This window comes from Zootoca vivipara, chromosome 9, assembly GCF_963506605.1.
Source record: "Zootoca vivipara chromosome 9, rZooViv1.1, whole genome shotgun sequence".
NCBI classification, from domain to species: domain Eukaryota; kingdom Metazoa; phylum Chordata; class Lepidosauria; order Squamata; family Lacertidae; genus Zootoca; species Zootoca vivipara.
In genome coordinates, this window is record NC_083284.1 from 56,395,794 (window position 1) to 56,413,570 (window position 17,777).

Sequence of the window (17,777 nt, forward strand, 5' to 3'; positions counted from 1 at the left end):
AGCCTTATCCACCATGAGGTGGAGAAAAGAAGTGTTTCACAAACATGAACATTTAATAGTGCATTTATTGATTATATTCTGTACAGACATATAATAGCAAGTTATAAACCTTTTCTTCTTTTACTTACGACCTTAATCGTATAGAACGTATTTACAGGGGAGGGGGGGAGGGTAGCCAACTTGAGGTACAAACACCCTGCCCCTCAAAAGAATATCTGAGGTATAAATACAACTATATTTTAAATAATTATTTTCATGCTTTATCTATGTTGGACAATAAACTGTGAGCAAGTGTACATGTTTACAACAGACTGGTATGTACAACATACTTTTTTTTTTACACACACACATTTGAACATTTAAAAAGTATACAAAGAATACACAAGGCTTCCCTATTGGTGAGATATGCTACCGGTGCAATCCTTAGCACACATACATGGCAGTAATCTCTCAACTAGCGAACTGGATTTACTGCCTAATAAACTTTTTGGGTCGCCCCCCCCCCCAGGGTAAGGGTTAAAGGTATGATCTAGAACAGTCGTCTTCAACTGGTGGGTTGGGATCCTTTACTTGGTTGCGGCCTGGTCTATAGTGGGTCGCAATAATAGCACTAACACCATCCAAATATATGCTAAAAAGAGAGAGAGAGAGCAATGGCTCTCCACATGCATGTTTGGGTTAAAGGCTAGTCCTGGGTCTGAAAAGTTGAAGACTACTGATCTAGAACAGCTTTTCCCCTCAGGTCACATCTGAAACAGTTGGTTCCAACCCATATCTGATCCTTGGCAGTATTCCTTGCAAGGGCAAAGGATTTAACCTCTGGGTTTGGTAGAGAGACGCAAACCACATCCAGAGAATTAGTAAAATCCCTGCTACGTTCTTCATGATTTCTGGACAGATATCACAAGGACTGTTGTCCCTGGAAACTTCTCCCTGAAATGCTGCAAGCAGATCAACAAAGAAGTCCCCCAGCCTGCCGGGTGTCCCTCACTGCAAATCTTCTCTCTCTCTCTCTCATAGTTCCTCACCTGATCTTTGCATGTGTGTCCTACTGTGACATACAAAGAGCAGAACGTGAACAGAGAGAAGCAAACGAGAGACACAGTGACATAAAACACAATGAAATAAAAATGGGCCAATAATGTGGTCATAGGTGATTTGTAGGAACAAGACACAGTCCACCAACGCACCATAATTCTTCATCACACAACCCCCCCCCCTTTTTTTAAAAAGTAAAAAATATATATCTAACACTGTCAATGGTAACTATGGGCTGCTTCCAGCTGCATCACTGCCCTGGGATGGGGAAAGGAGGCAACCACAAGGTCACAAGGGCCTTTTCTAGGTTGAGAGGGTGAGCAAAACAGAACCAACTGTCCAGCAGGTCACTCCATCTTTCGTAAGACTCACCTGTGTGAGCGTGAGCAGCCTGTTCTAGCTTTTGCAGGGAGGGCTAAAAGGCTGGATTCCAGGGGCAGAGTCCGAGTGTAGAGATATTATGGACAACTGCAGAAAAAGACTTTTCTTTGAACAGAATCATTCTCCAATCTACATCCCACCCCAGTCTCGCCTTACATTGGTTCAGCACATCTCTGTGCTAATACTGCATTTCACCAAAGAACAACCCTTACATAGAATCACGGAGAATTGTAGAGTTGGAAGGGACCCTGAGGATCATCTTGTCCAACCCCCTACAATGCAGGAATAGGCAGCTGTTCCATATGCGGATCGAACCCGCGACCTACATGGGACTCTAGGTTGGGTTTTGGTAGGAAGAAGGCAATAGTCCCAGCAAGGGTCCAAGCCCCGCTTTGGGGGATACAGTGGTACCTCGAGTTACAAACGCCTCAGATTGCAAACACTCCAGGTTACAAACTCTGCTCAACCTCGAGTTGAGAACTTTGCCCCAGGATGAGAACGGAAATTGTGTGCCGGTAGCAGCAAGAGGCGCCATTAGCAAAAGCACGCCTCTAGTTAAGAACAGTTTCAGGTTAAGAACGGACCTCCGGAACAAATTAAGTTTGTAACTAGAGGTATCACTGTATTTCATATTCCACATTCACAGAAACACAAAATTAATGAAGAGTTGGAATGGATCCAAAGGGTCATTTAACCCAACCCCTTGGAATGCATTGAACTGTATGTGAATATAAGAAGCTGCCTGGATCAGGCCAATGACCTATTTAGTCCAGCATCCTGTCCTCACAGCAGCCAACCAGATGCCTAAGAGAAGCCCGCAAACATGACCTCAGCACCAGACAATTGCATCTACAGCTTCTAAGGAAGGCAAAATAACAGCACATCTTCTATACACATCTTTCCTAGATATCGTTGCTCTTTTATTATGGCTATCTTGCTTCCCCCAGAGAGGATGTTTAGAGTTTATAGGTCTAGGTGGTTGACCTGAAGCATCTTAGGCCTCATCACTCTGACCCTCCCATTTATCCTAGCCTGCAGTCCTTTACACTACACCACATAATCCGATAGCCACAGTACCCTTTCTTATCCAAACCTCTGAAGGTTTTGGAGGTCCCCTCCCTTCAAACTAAGTGGATAAAATGAGGTTATATGGTTATAGTGGAGCGGAATATATGAAGACTTTCGAACTCCTAACACGGTATTCTATTACAATGAATCGCTTTAGAACTTGAGAATGCTCCAGTTATGACATATTCCAGTGCTGACTTTTCAAGCCACTGAAAGCATTTTCAGCTCATGCCACAAGCTTTCCGTCCATTCCTATGAGATTCATTCGAAAGAGAGGATTGTTAAAAGACCACGGCCAATACTTTCAACAGGCACTTGTGCAGGAAGGTGGCTGTGGAGCAAAAATGAGAGGAAATTTCACGCTTAAAAGTAAAAAAAAAAAATCCAATACCTTTCAACGTATATCCTTTTCAAGGGCCTTAACTCCAAGACATTCTCCATCTGAGAAGTAGAAATATGGGTGCTGTCAAGCTTCACACGCATTTTGTTTTTTGAAACATGCCCAAGAGGCTTCTAAGTGAGTGCAGCTGCAAATGGAAAGCAGTGTTCTTCAAGTTTGGGTCCCCAGATGTTGTCAGAGTTACAACTCCTCTCCTCTGATTGGTGGCTTAGCTGGCAGAGAATAATAGGGAGTTACAGTTCATCTCTGGGAACCCAAGCTTGAAGAGCCCCAATATAAAACATGGGCATGGCAAATACAGGTCTTCTGCAGGTGCCCTTTTGAGGAAGCTGTCAACAACCACAACTCCAGGTTTCACACACACTCTTTGTAGACTCAGATTTACCTGGGTGTAACGAAGGTGAAAAGGCCCTGAGAACTTTAAAATAGGAAACTCATCTTTAGGAGGATTGGGTTGGTATCCAACAAAGTTCATGAAGGATTTCTGCTAGTGCAATGGAGCTCCTCTTCTCTCTTCCCCCCCCCCCCCATGAACCCTCCAAATCTGTTCTGAGGTTTCCCCCAACTCTCTGGAGCAGATTTGGGGGGATGTGTAGGGAGAAAAGAGGAAGGCAAAGTTCTGTCGTGCAAACAGAAGTCCTTGCATGATGGAATACAACCCAAGGTCCATGAAAAGACACAAGTTGAAATGCACCAGGCATTCATTTTATTCGCTTCAGCCATCTTCATTTGCAAGTGTTGAGCTTCAGCTTTCCTTGCCATGTTTGGGGCAGCTCCCCTATTTTCCTTTTCTGATATACACAAGTAATAACAGTACACATGAGCAAAGACTAGCTTGCGATGGTCTGTTGGACAGACAAAAAGCTCCTAGGCCTACCTCCCCCTCACAGATTAAAATCTTCCCAAATGCTCTTGGGTGTCCCAGACACTTCCAATTCCCCTACTCTTGTTTTCTACAACTCCGCTCAACAACTACACAGTCATTCACACCTCTGCCTCTGTGCAAACCTTCCTTCACTTGCTTTAGCGAGACCCCCATGGACGAGTGCCAACAAATCCAGTGGATGAAACAGTCCCTCAACAAATGGCACACAGATACATACAATAAACCTAACATTATATAGGAAAGAATCATTTCCACTACAATCCAGAAATATATATTTAAAGTCTTAAGGGTTTTGCTTCTCAGAAGCAATTCACACTGTCTAAGCAACATAGTATAGTATTATTTTAAAAAAACAAAACAAAAAAAAGGTTGCACCATCCAATATATTCCAGTCAAGGCCTACAGTATATAGGCCTAATAACAATAGGAAGCAGCTTTGAAAATGTACTGTTTGCCACAGACGTTGGAAGTGAGAATCCCGGGCCCATTCCAGACATACTTTCTTCATGGCAAGACTTACTAGGCCACCCTGTGGCCTGTTTTGTAACAATCAACAGTTCCTGGAAGTATATGTTCACGTTGCGGCCACGTTGGTCTGCTTCAGTCGTCACCTGGACTTCGCTTCTTTCGTCTCCAGGTTCTGATTACTGAAAGAGTCTCTGATCTTAATGACTTCAGCTGCACACAAGTGTCCAAAAGCCTTTGTGTACCAATCGGGTTTGTGGCCCCTGTTTCCAAGAAAGAAAATGCATGCTTGAAGCTGGTCACAGCTGACATAACTTGGAAGAAACAAGAGATGGAACAGGAATCCCTGGAACAAGTATTCAGTTGCTGGGGAGCAGGGATAGGGAACTTTGGAAGCTGCCATTGGTCCATCTAACTGTCTAATGCAGGCATCCCCAAACTTTGGCCCTCCAGATGTTTTGGACTACAATTCCCATCATCCCTGACCACTGGTCCTGTTACCTAGGGATCATGGGAGTTGTAGTCCAAAACATCTGGAGGGCCGCAGTTTGGGGATGCCTGGCCTAATGTCTACAGTGATTGGCAGCAGCTCTCCATGATTTCAGACTGGGGGCGTTCCCTGCCTTCCCTGGAGATGCCCACCTGGAACCTTCTGCATGCAACGAAGGTGTTTTACCATTAAGCTGGCAATGGACCTTAGACAACCACATTCTTGTTCTGTTAATGATTTGAGATGCCACATCACATGCTACAGTGCAACTATGAGCAGGGTATGCATTCACATAAATATGCACACCAACTGTAAACAAAATATATGGAAGTGCAAATGAAAGCACCCCAAATCCACTAGCGGGGTGTGTGATGGAGGGACCAAACTTTCAAGAGGAATTGCTTTTGAACATGTTGCACGTCTCTGCGAGGGGATTGCAAGGAGTTCTTATGTGAATCATTTGTGAAGTTGCCCATCTAAATTAAATCAATTAAAACCAACATTCATCTCTTCTGCACTATACAAATGAGGAAGGGGAAGGACAACACAGCTGATTCTGGGCCATACGACAGTTAATTCTTCTAACAGAGTTTGGAGGTTAAAACAACGGAAGAGGAAAAAGTGAAGAAAAAAGGCTTACCTTAAATCAGTTCTGCACATATAGGTGAGTTTGGATTTTCCTGATCCAGAAGGTTCAATGAGATACCTGGACAAGAGCACATTCACTCTAACGCCAAGGACTGCAGCACAGTCATGGTCCACCGAGGAGCTTAAAAGTGCACAAGCGCCTTTAGATAAATTCGTCCTCCAAGTCCTGTTAGGAACAAGAACAGCTTTATAACAAAATACTGCATAGACGCCAGCCAGCCAGCCAGGTTTTTATTGTTTGCTGCCAATACAGTGGTACCTCGGTTTATGAACACAATTGGTTCTGGAAGTCTGTTCATAAACTGAAGCGTTCATAAACTGAAGCGAACTTTCCCATTGAAAGTAATTGAAAGTGAATTAATCCGTTCCAGATGGGTCCGCAGCGTTCGTAAAATGAAAATTCGTAAACCGAGGTGTTCATAAACCGAGGTTCCACTGTAGCCTTTACAACATAGAACAAGTAAATCCAAGAGGACGTTAAAAAACCCCAAAAACATCCAGAAATGCAAGCTGTCAAAGCTTAAAATTCTGAATGTCTCCAAATAATTTTTTTAAAAAATCTCATTTGCAGTAAACAAAAATGTAGGTTGTAACATTCTTGCTACTAGTAGTAGTACATATAAATCTACCCTGTAGAAAACAAGTTTGTATGTATCAGCCAGCAACCATTAATTTTAACGTAGCAGACTGACCTATTTCTTTCTTTTTCTTTTTAAATGAAGAGCTTGCTTAAATGTAGGCGTCATACATTTCAGGTAGTGGAGGTACCGTACTTAAAAAATAAACAAATCAGTAGATGAATCAATATATCTACATTTTAGCTAGCTGTATTTATAAAAGGGTTTTGCAGGCTCTGTCCTTCATAAATCTGTCAGGGGTGAAATCTGCAAGATTACCTTAGGACGACATAGTCTCTGGCTGCGTGGGGTGCCAGGCTGTTCTGGACATACTGGTATACATCAGTCTGGCTGTCCAACGTCTCAATCACTTTAGCATCCAGAAGATCTTCATCCCAAAGATGCTGTTCTTTAAGTAAACGGTTCAAGATCTCTTCAGGAACGGCAGGGATTTCAACCGTGGATTTCCATAACCGGAGAGGTGGCCCCTCGGAAACCTGGAAAGCATTGTCACCATTGTCACCATATATGCTTACACAGTTAACAATTCTTGACAAGCTAGCCCTTTAAGCCTGATTAATTTGTAAATTAAGTGTAAATTCAAAATTGAGCCAAGTTGAAAACAAAGAAAGGGATCAAGCCTCTTTTTAATATATAGTAGTTAATGTGCAAATGTCTTAAGTTATGACTGGTGGATAGTATCTGTGGGAATTTGTCCACAAAGCACTTATTTGCAGATGATACAACAGTTATTTGGCTTATCCGGGAGGACGATGAATCTGCATATAGGCGGGAAGTGAACTATCTTGTTTCGTGGTGCGGCAGGAATAACTTGTTCCTAAATGCCCAAAAGACAGTGGAAATGGTAATCGATTTTAGAAGGCGCTCTTCCATCTTGCCGCCACTTTCCATCCTTGGTAACATGGTTGTAGAAGTAGAGTTGTTTAAGTTTCTGGGCTCTATAATTTCTCATAACTTAAATTGCTCAGGCAACATCAATAGTATTAAAAAGGCCCACCAGAGGTTGTATTTCTTGCGACAACTAAGAAAATTTAAATTGCCCCAAGAAGTGTTGATCCAATTTTACAGAAGCATCATTGAATCTGTTCTCTGTAATTCTATTACTGCCTGGTATGGCACAGCCTCCAAGCTGGATAAGAAAAGGCTCCAACGAGCAGTAAGAACTGCAGAAAGGGTAATTGGTGTTAGTTTACCCTCAATAGAGACACTTTATGCTGTCCGAGCTAGGAAGAGAGCAGAAGGAATTGTTGCGGACCCTTTGCATCCTGGTCATCATCTGTTTGATTTACTTCCATCTGGACGTCGCTACAGGACTGTATACACAAAAACGGCTAGGCACAGGAACAGTTTTTTCCGTTGTGCCATCAAACTGTTAAACCCGTAGTTGGGTAGTGGAAGGGGAGGCCAGGTGTGGGGTGGGGTTCCTTAGCTGTGCTGTTGTATTGTATTGTGAGCGGAATAGTGTTTGTGTGAGGTACGTTTTTTACATTGCAATGTAGTCGAAGCAAAATTCCAAGTATGCTTGGAACTTGGCCAATAAATTATTCCTATTCCGAAGTGACCCACTGACTTCAGTCTCTTGAGGCTGAAATTCTAACTCCAATTAGCTGGAAATAAGCCCCACTGTGTATGAAAAGACTTGGTTCTGAATAGACATGCTTAGGACTGCACTGTTAAAGAATTGCAGGGGGTGAACAGAGTGCAACCCATGGACCACATAAGAAATGCTGTGCTCAGAAGCCCCTTGATGATTGCAGAAACTATCTTCCTTTGGTTGCAATTCCCTTGTCTTTACTGATCCTGCCAGCAGGACTGTTGCTAGAGGGCAAGCGAGTAGACCATGGTGGCAGTTCAGGAGGAGAGCTGGAATATCTCTGCTGCAGTCAACTGGAGGCTTCTGACTCCATGTATAAACCAGACCTGAATTTTCTGCTTGGCAAAGGCCTTAAATTCTATACTGCCCCTCAGTCCACATATCATTTTCGCCCATAAAATGCTACATTGGTTTGACCTTCTCTGAAATGTTAATAACTTTGGATGATTTCATCATTGGCTCTAGCTTAACGTTTTGCTGGCAACCAGCTCTGCAAAATGATTTCAGATCAGATCAGTTTGTTCCATCTTTCTCACTTTTGGGAGAAGCCCTAGCGAGTGGGAATGTTATTTGAAGTTTGCCAAGTTTAAGGCAGTCATTATTTTCCCCCCTTTTCAAATGTATTCTCTCTCTCTCTGATTTTACCTTCTATGTGAAATGCATCGAGATTTAACAACAGTCCTGGAGTTGTGCTAATATACCTTCTTGTAGGCAAGCTCTGCTTCCTCCGAGGTGGAACAGTTGACCCAGCCTTTAAATTTATCCTTAATCTCCTTAAGCAAATCATCCATACAGTCCTGGATGTAAAAACGGTAGTTGGCAGGCTCAGAGTTATTAGTTCTGCCTAGTTCCTCCAAGCTCAGAGGCCGAAGATCTTGCTCCGTATAGGAATTCCGACATCTACTCATTTCTTCAGGGATCTGAGGGTATGGGAACAAGAAGGATAAAATGGTTGGGAGGTTCAAAAGTACAGACAGGATACGACTGGTTGCCAAACAGGGCACTATCAGGTCAATAACTAGACAATGCAATTTAGCATATTGCATGATATTAAAAGACCCAAGGAAGAATTGTATAGTGGAATATTCACCTGAAACAGCTTCTTACACTCTGCAATCATGTGGCCCAGACCTTGCGTTGCAGCCAAATTCTCATTTAAATCTTTCTGATCAGGTTTCCCCAGACTCTGCTTCCTCTGCATCACCCTGTTAACGCAATCACCATTAATTAGTTGTGATGAAAGAAAGTTGTCAGGACTATATTGGGAGCACCAAGGTGTGCTTTCCTGTGTGAATGAAGTAACATGAAATGAAAAAGCTAGGGGCCACGCCTGAACGCTGATAATAAATCTTGCGCTCCAGGTCTAAACGTGACTGTGAGGGGCAAGGGATATCGCGAAGCCCCTCCCCTCCTGAGTTCCAGCCCAGCCCCGAGCGAGGCTGAAAAGAGGGAAAGCTCCAGCTCAAGTGGGGAAACAGGAAGTGGTGTCCAAGGCTCTGGCAGGGTAGAAGAGCCATCGTCCCAGGTGGGACAGGAAGGGGGAAGGAAGGGGGGCAGGCCAGTCCCCCCAACTCCGGAACTTCGCAGAAAGCGTCGGGGGAAGAGGATGGGTCTCCCCAAGTTGTTATGCTGGCGCAAGACGCGCCAAAAGCCACTTGGAGGTTCTGATTCAAGCTGAACAGATGTGTCTTTGTAAATAGCACTGCCATTAGCACTGTAAATACTCAGCACCAATAAAAGACAAAATGCAGAGCTGTGTAGAGTCGTTACTCTGAAGTAGCCTTTTCCGGCCACCGTGACAGCAACCTCCAAGTCTCTCTGGCTACTTTGGAGCGGCCGCGATGAGCGCGCAAGACGCTGAGCAGTGGAGGCTGGAGGCCGCAGCCGCAGCACAGGAATTACAGAAATTACAGAACCTGACAGCGCAGGCACACCAGCAATTACTTGCCGCTCAGGAGGAAGCGCGAGGAACGCGGGAGGAGCTGAACAAGCTGGCAGAGCAGGTGAGAGCGAAAGATGAAACTGAGAAGCAACTAAGGGTGATGGTGGTGGAGTTACAGAAAAAGCTGGATGAGGAAAAAGCTGCGAGAGGTGGGGGGGTGCCCCAGCCCCAGCTAGTCCAAGTGAGGAGGGGACAGACCCTAGTCACCAAGTTTAGCGGCGACCCGAGAGAGTACCTAGGCTTTGAGACAGAAATAAATTATGCGCTGGAACTGCATGCGGCAGAATTCCCAGATGACGCGCACAGAGTCTCCTTTATCATAGAGCATTTGACGGGGGCCGCCAGAGAATGGGTCAGACCGCTCATCGCGCAAAAAAATAATTGCATGAAGAACGCAAAACTATTCTTAGAAGCTTTAAAAATCATGTATGCGAGTGACTCTGAAATGGAAGCCACAAAAGAAGAGCTTCATAACTTAACACAAGGAAAATCGACAGTTCGGGACTACTGGGCGAGGTTCACCATGCTAGTGCACAAACTGGGGTGGGATCTGCACAGTGAGCCAGTGAAATCAGCCTTCTACCTGGGGTTGCACTCAGACGTTAAGGATGAGCTGGCGAGAGGTCCCAAACCGCGGACTATGGATGAGTTAAGCAAAGCGGCGCTAGCGGTGGGGGTGAGACAGGAATCCAGATGGAATGACAAACAAACGACGCGCGCAGCAAAGCCTTGGTTCCCACGCTCCCAGGACAGACCACTTCACCAAACCCCACCCCAGGGCCCACCCCTAGTCCCGCCCAGACCAAGCTCAGAGCCGGAACCGATGGAGATCGGTGGAGCGCGCGCGCGCGCGGGCTTTCCAAACCCTGGCGGCGCCAAGACGCAAGGAGGGAAGAGGCAGGAATTGCTTTCTCTGCAACTCCCCCCAGCATCGCGTCAAAGACTGCCCACACCGCAGGGAGTGGCAAGGAAAGGCGGGAACGGTTGTGCCCTCCCCCACTGACGTAGCACCACAGCAGGGAAACGAGACAGCCTGGCTGCAGGAGACAAGGGGCAGCAGCCAGGCACAGTTAGCACAAACCGGCCCCAACCCGCCCACCCGTAGCAGGTTCCGAGGCAGCGCACAGACCCCCGAGGGAGGGGGGGAGAGTGGAGGCAGGGAGCCACTCAATGAAGCAACGGCCATCCTTGATTCACGAAGGGGGGTGGGGGGCCTGGAGTACCTCATGGCATGGGAGGACGCCCCGCCATCCCAAAATGAATGGGTCCCAGCCACCCAGATACAAGAGGAATTCTTAGTGGAAGAATTCCACGCCCTCTTCCCACACAGGCCCAAGCCCTGGCACATGGAACGGGAGTGGGAGGAGGAGGAAGCACAGGAGGGGGAAAGCAGTTCACCATGGAGATGGGAAGCAGAGTTTGAGGACACGGAGGAGGAGATATGGGCATCTCCGAGGTCCATTCAGTCAGGAGAAGAGGTGGACTGGCAGCAGATTTTCACCCCCACCAGCTCTGAGGCCACGGACTTTTTGGGCTTTCCCTCTTCCCAGGAGGAAGGAGGGGGCCAACGGGACTGGGGGGAGGTGTTCACACCAACCGGCTCGGACAGCACGGAGTTTTTAGGCTTTCAGTCACCACCGACACCCGTGCAGCCTCTAGGGAGGGGAGAAGGGGGGCCTGGGAGGGGGGTGGATGTGAGGGGCAAGGGATATCACGAAGCCCCTCCCCTCCTGAGTTCCAGCCCAGCCCCGAGCGAGGCTGAAAAGAGGGAAAGCTCCAGCTCAAGTGGGGAAACAGGAAGTGGTGTCCAAGGCTCTGGCAGGGTAGAAGAGCCATCGTCCCAGGTGGGACAGGAAGGGGGAAGGAAGGGGGGCAGGCCAGTCCCCCCAACTCCGGAACTTCGCAGAAAGCGTCGGGGGAAGAGGATGGGTCTCCCCAAGTTGTTATGCTGGCGCAAGACGCGCCAAAAGCCACTTGGAGGTTCTGATTCAAGCTGAACAGATGTGTCTTTGTAAATAGCACTGCCATTAGCACTGTAAATACTCAGCACCAATAAAAGACAAAATGCAGAGCTGTGTAGAGTCGTTACTCTGAAGTAGCCTTTTCCGGCCACCGTGACAGTGACCTTCATTTTTAACCATCTTGCTCATTTGTAATGTAATGGCCGGATGAATTTAGCACACATGTTCATCATCATGTTGAATGCAGAATTTTAAAAAACGACTTGCGTGATCATCACAGGCATAATCACTAGCACCTTTCCCTTAAAAGTCCCCTCAACCTGTTTCCACTGTTCAGTGGGAAGAATTTGCACCAGCCCAAAGGTAAATGGGATTTTTTAAAAAGGGGGAAAGAGTTCAAAGCGTCTTAAGGAAAGGCTTATTTAAGTGCCCGACAAACCACCAGGAAGAAACAGAGGACTGAGCTACCTGGAGACTTGCCTTGGGGAAGAATTTTCCCTCTTGAGGGTGTTCAAGTGGAAAAGCGAAGGCGCTAAGCACACAGCCAGGTTTGTCGGTGTCATCTGGTTTTCCTTCACAGCGGCCGTGACGTCACTCAAAAAGTATAGGAGGATCTGTAGGACTTCTCTGTTCTCATCTGGTAGAAGCATAATGGCTGCCTTGATCGCCTGGAGATGCTGGTCCTTTGGCACATCTGCACAAGATTAGCAACCCTCTCGTCAAGTCATTGATTTTCCACACATATAGCACGAATGCGTCCCAAAGCAAACTCTTAGCTTCAAATATTTCTGACTCGAGTCTGAAGCGATTTCCTTCAGAGCGCTGCATACCATTCATGGTACAAACGAGTAGATTTCCCTCCCCCTCCCCCCCTTTTTAGTCAACAGCTTAACTGCCCTCAGGTATTTCCTGCCTAGCAAGAGACTCAACAGTAAAACAAAGCTGTGCATATTCCAGAGTTAAATTTAGAATTTCATTTCGAGAGCCACACACTTCTGCAGACTCGCTAAAAGGGCTGTTAAATTAGATTTTTTTGGGGGGGGGGGGGCTTCTTCGGTTTATTAACATGGGTGGTGATGAAAATGCAAACACTAAGCTCAGCCAACCTGGACCCCAGCAAAAATTTATACACGCCAGTGAAACACACTCCTCAACTGGGGAGGCAATTAAAATAAATAGCCCTTAAAAACGGTTCCCAACTTTGGCACCACAAAATATCCAGACGGTACTTCAATAAGCAGAGAGGATTGCTTCATCGGACAATGATGTAGTCAGTGAAGACTGGGTGGGGAGTCATCCCTAATGTACCGCCACATACTCTCACACAGATCCATGGCTACAGAGCACAACAAATACTTTCAATAGCAAATGTCCTTTTAAAAAACAACAACGGTGGGGAGGACGACTGACAAAATCTTGATTTGTTTTGATGCACCAGGGGTTGAAAAATATCCAAAAGCCACTCAAGGGACTCATGTAAGTGGTCTCAAATTGTGGAGTGTGCTCCGCTTGGGGGAGTTGTGTACATGGAAGAAAGGAACACAAAAATCCAGGGAAGGATAGATCTGGAGGCAAGTAGCTCTTGCCTCTCATCATCAGCCAAGACGCAAAGGGGTGGGCCACATGTTTGCTAGTATTTATTTGATTTAGATACCTTCACCAAAAGATCTCAGGGCAGTTCACAAGATAAAAATCATGAGATATTAGCAAAAACAGATACCGGTAGCTAGAACACAAACAGCAAAACAACAACCTCACTCTCCCACACATTTAAAAGGCTGTAGAATATTAATCAGCCAAGGGCCTCCTGGTTGAAGAGGAACATTTGCGCCTGTCACCTAAAGATATAGAAGGAATGCCAGACGAACCTCCCCGGGGAGAGCATTCCACAAATGAGGGGCCACTGCAGAAAAGGCCCGCTCTCGTGTTGCCACCCTCAGGACCTTATGTGGAGAAGGCACACAAAGAAGAGCCTCAGATGATGAAGGTGGAGTCTGGTAGTAGAGAATTCTCATTGGATTTATGAAGGCAGGTGCCCCCACCACCTGACCCATATCAGCCCAAGCTGATGTCATGAGGTTATGCTTTCCTGTTCTTGTGTGTTTTAAGATGGGTCATATTTTATTCCCCTCCCCACCAATGTGGGATTAGTGCCCCAATCCACAAATGTTGGATACATAGCATGGAGGTCACCCACTGCCTAGATGGTTGGCACCAGACTGGGGTGCATCAGAAAGCAGAGGAGGCTTAGAAAGAGTGGGCAAGCTGAGAAAGCAGGAGGAACGCTAGACCTGCCATATCCAAACCTGGACATTATTGTTGGGACTACAATGTGCACCATCCCTTACCGTACTATTGGCCAAGCTGGCTGAGATGATGGAGCCAAGGCTGGGCAAGACTGCTCTGGACAAACACATATGATACAAGATACATCTGTTCTTATCCTAGCACTATGGTTTTGTTTTCCAAACAAATGAGGAATAGCCACTTCTGCCTACTCCTCACATCATGGGGCATGTGAATTTCTCATAATATGCACATTGATACTACATACTTAAAAACAGACCAAAGTGCATGTTTGCTAACTGCAGGTGGATACTAAGGGATGAAAACTGAGAGACTAGGCAGGTTGCATCTCCACTGACCATAGAGACACACTATCCTTTCAGAAAAGTGGTGAATAGTGAACTGACTTCTACTGCCTCCTCAATCCCTCCCATGTCATTGAGAGGGCAATGCAATGTAAACTGAACACGGCCTGCTTCTGTTATCTGCGGTTCTTAGATTTTGAAATAGATATTATTGCCATTATTTTAAAAGTCACCCTTCTGCTTTACCAAGCACCCAGAAAAAAACATTTCACAGCAGGGAAAATATTATTAGATTTAGAAGAGAGAGGGGGGGTTATACTAGTTTCAATCTGAAAGGTAAACTCTGCCCTAGATATAGATACAAACCAGGTGGGGGGTGGGAAATCGTCCTGCAAATGGACACAAATCTGCATGGTCAGTCTTCTCAGCTCTGCAAACCTTTGCTTGGTGTCAGATCCACTGATCAACCAGGCAGAGGCATGGGATTTTAATCTGTGATTAAAGTTTTGTTTGATTGCAACTGTTTATATACAGTGGTACCTCAACTTACGAAGTACTCGACTTCCGTATTTTTCAAGATACGAGCGGCAAAAACGGCTGCGCGCTTACGTTTTTTCAACCTCCAAAGGGAAACCGCGGCGCTTTTAGATGCGGTTTCCTCGTCTTGTGGATGTTTCCGTTTCTGTTTTGTTTTTAAAGGGGAAGCCACTTTTTCGACTTCCAAAATTTTCGACCTACGAAGGCGCCTTTGGAATGGATTATCTTCGTATGTTGAGGTACCACTGTAGTTTGAAAAGCCCTCTCACATGGCAAACTGCGTCAACACTTCAGCTCAGAGGAAACTGTACAACAGATGCCAGAAACTAAAAGGGTGGACTCAGCGAATGTAAGGAATCAACAATTCCCTCACAGCACTTCAGGCCCCTGAAAGCCACCCTAAATCTACTAAGGAGGATTGGGGGATCCTTTGGAGCAGATGGGGGGAAAGGGATGCAGGGCAGAAAAAAATCACTCAAAATTATCTCCCTCTCACTGTCTGTCTCACCAATGGGTTCCTTCTGTCAATGGATGGAGGCCACACAAGAACACCAGAGGTTTTTTTTTGTTATTCAGCAGAGTGACAAGTTGACTTGTCTCCATCATTTCCATGGGATGCTGCTGTTCCCAGAATTACCACAGGATACCGAAAGACATTGTCTGAAAGATTTTTTTTTTAGTTTCTGTAGAGATGACACAGCATCCCTGAGTATCTTGGTATACAAAGCCGAACTATGGGAGAATTCAGTAGCTGGGAGATGATCTGGTGACACAAAGCCTAAACCCTTTACCTATAGAGAGCCAGTAAATTGCAGTAAATATGGCAATAATAGTAACTGTAAGATGCTTGTTGATGCTTACGAACACAACAATTGAATCAGAATTAGCTAGCCTACACTTATATTTCTCCTTGCAGCCTTTTTTTGGTGTTATTATTCTGGTGTGCACATGCCTCGTTCTATTGCACTGTCTAAGAACCTGGTCAGACCTTCTGTAAATATTTTTAATTACTTACACAGTATGAAGCAACATTTGTTTTTCAGTCCCAAACGGGACATATTCTGCATTGTAAGGAGAGGCGGCTACTTGAGAATGGCTACAAATGAAACTACGAACAACCCAGGACTTACATTGGTAGATCTGTAGGAAAGTCTCAGAAAGTTTGTTGGTTATGAGTGGCTCTGGCAGATCGCGGAAATATTGCTTCAGCATGTCAGCCACGTCATAGGCAGACTGCCCTTCATAATTTATTTTGCCTGTTGAGCTCTCATTCATTTGTCGCAACGCCTGGATTCTTGACTTGACTCCAGATTTTCGAAAAAGCCCAACCTATGTAACAAAAAAGAGGTACCCCTTACACAGAACAGGGACATTTCTTTGAGGGTATATTGTGCTTGCAGTTAATAATGCGTGAAGATTCTGAAACCAGAATTCTAGACGTATTTCAAAATCAACATTTGGTTTTGTGAGGAAATAGCAGGAAATGCAGACCTTCCCATATTCTGCCGAACAGAAGTGGCAGAGTATGTGTTTGATTGTTTGCCATGTCAAACAATCAGGCAAGAAGGTATCACACAAGCTTTTCCTGGACACCAAAACCTTTCCAAAGGTAAGTAGTTGATCCACATGTGGAAGAACACGCAAATATGCCGCCGCCACCATCATCCCCAGAGTTTGAAGTACTACAACGTGTAGCTCTTTTTGTGGGATACACTGATATAGGACGGAGAATGGCAGAAATTGTTTTTGAGTTTGAAGCTCATAGTCCAATTCCAAACCTATTTGTTTGACTCACTTAAACAAGAAAACAAAAGGAACTGAGAACACCTGTGAAAATGAAGTTCAGGGATCATGAGGCAGGCTGAAACCCAGGAGTACAGCAAATACTCTAACCTGATCCAGGCAGTGGTTGCGAAGGTATCGCATAGCTTGCTGGATGCTCTGAGGAAGAGGCTGTCCTGTACGCTGGACATTAATGGTGAGGGGAACGCCAAACACATTTCGGTCTTTATAATCTGGAACTTTTATCCTCTTCATAAACTTTGGCACAGCCCTGCAGAAGAGAAGGAATACGGTCAAGACTAACAACCTTCCAAGTGTGCATGTGTGTCATGCTGTCTCTTTCCAAAACATCTCACATTTCTATTTCTATCTGTGGGCTGTCGAATAAGTAGCACACCAGAAAACACAAACTCACTGAGAATATCAATATAGAAATCTTGACTGTGGCACTGAGTTGACATTCCACTATGTTAAAGGTGGGGGGGGGGCACAAGGTAAGGAAAAGAAGCATAACAGATTTTAAAAGGGCTTTACAGGTGCTGCCAATGACAGACATGCGAACAAGGACTATAGTTTAGATTTAGACACCTGCTTTTTATCTGATTAAATTAAAACTTAAATAAACATGCATTTTTTATTACTCTTATTTTTGCATTTTTATATACTGCATTTCCTCCAGCATGGCGCTCAAGGCTGTGTATGTAGGATTCCTGGATGTCTTCCACCTATGTACTGATCAGAACTACTGCCCCATCCCAAATGCTGAAGGAAGTGAGATATAACAAAACAAAGGTTATATCTCACTTAGAATGACAACTTGAATGGCTTTTTATTCTCTTTTACTGCAACGTATTGGAAGAGTCACCACAAACAAACAAACAAACAAACAAATGTGCCCTTATTTTGCATCTCCACCAATTTAATGCTTTTAGGAGATTAATCTTCCCATCCTAGGTCGCTCCTATATTTTTACCTCCCCCCCCCCCCAGTTGGCTCATGAGTCAAGTTGGGAAATAAGTTGTAGCCAACATTCCAACGTCAACAGAGACAACGTCTTTGCATCCCAGGTAATATAATTTCCTCCCTCATTTGGGAAATCAACTTCCATCAGATTGGCGGAATAAAGGGTATTACAAAATGTTCGCAAGATCAGCATTAGCAACAAGACTTCTGCGCAGGTGGGAGCTCTTATCTTTTCCATCTCTTGCTACGAAACCATTTGATTTATGCCACCCAGGTGACGACTCCTTGGTGATATGGCCATGTCAAATTATTTAAGTTGGCTGCATCAAAAATGCTTAACCGTGTAGCTACAGAATAAATCTGATAGTATCAACGAATTAGACGAATCCTTCC

The 17,777-nt window shown here is 45.2% G+C and overlaps 1 protein-coding gene across 8 annotated transcripts in view; it reads right to left on the reverse strand.

Annotated features, from left to right (window-relative positions):
• Positions 1 to 574: 574 nt before the first annotated feature.
• Positions 575 to 17,777, reverse strand: part of DLC1 (DLC1 Rho GTPase activating protein) — a 296,053-nt gene continuing 278,850 nt past the window's right edge. For 6 of the 8 annotated variants that reach the window (XM_060278816.1, XM_035114152.2, XM_035114153.2 and 3 more), the window contains 8 exons: positions 16,533 to 16,692; positions 15,770 to 15,968; positions 11,980 to 12,205; positions 8,699 to 8,813; positions 8,310 to 8,528; positions 6,273 to 6,490; positions 5,369 to 5,542; positions 575 to 4,501 (listed from right to left, as the gene is read on the reverse strand). In XM_060278816.1, coding sequence (XP_060134799.1) covers positions 4,381 to 4,501; positions 5,369 to 5,542; positions 6,273 to 6,490; positions 8,310 to 8,528; positions 8,699 to 8,813; positions 11,980 to 12,205; positions 15,770 to 15,968; positions 16,533 to 16,692 — 1,432 coding nt within the window. In that variant the 3' untranslated portion in view covers positions 575 to 4,380. The remainder of the gene's footprint in view (positions 4,502 to 5,368; positions 5,543 to 6,272; positions 6,491 to 8,309; positions 8,529 to 8,698; positions 8,814 to 11,979; positions 12,206 to 15,769; positions 15,969 to 16,532; positions 16,693 to 17,777) is intronic. The other 2 variants (XM_060278815.1, XM_060278818.1) reach the window with 1 other exon arrangement.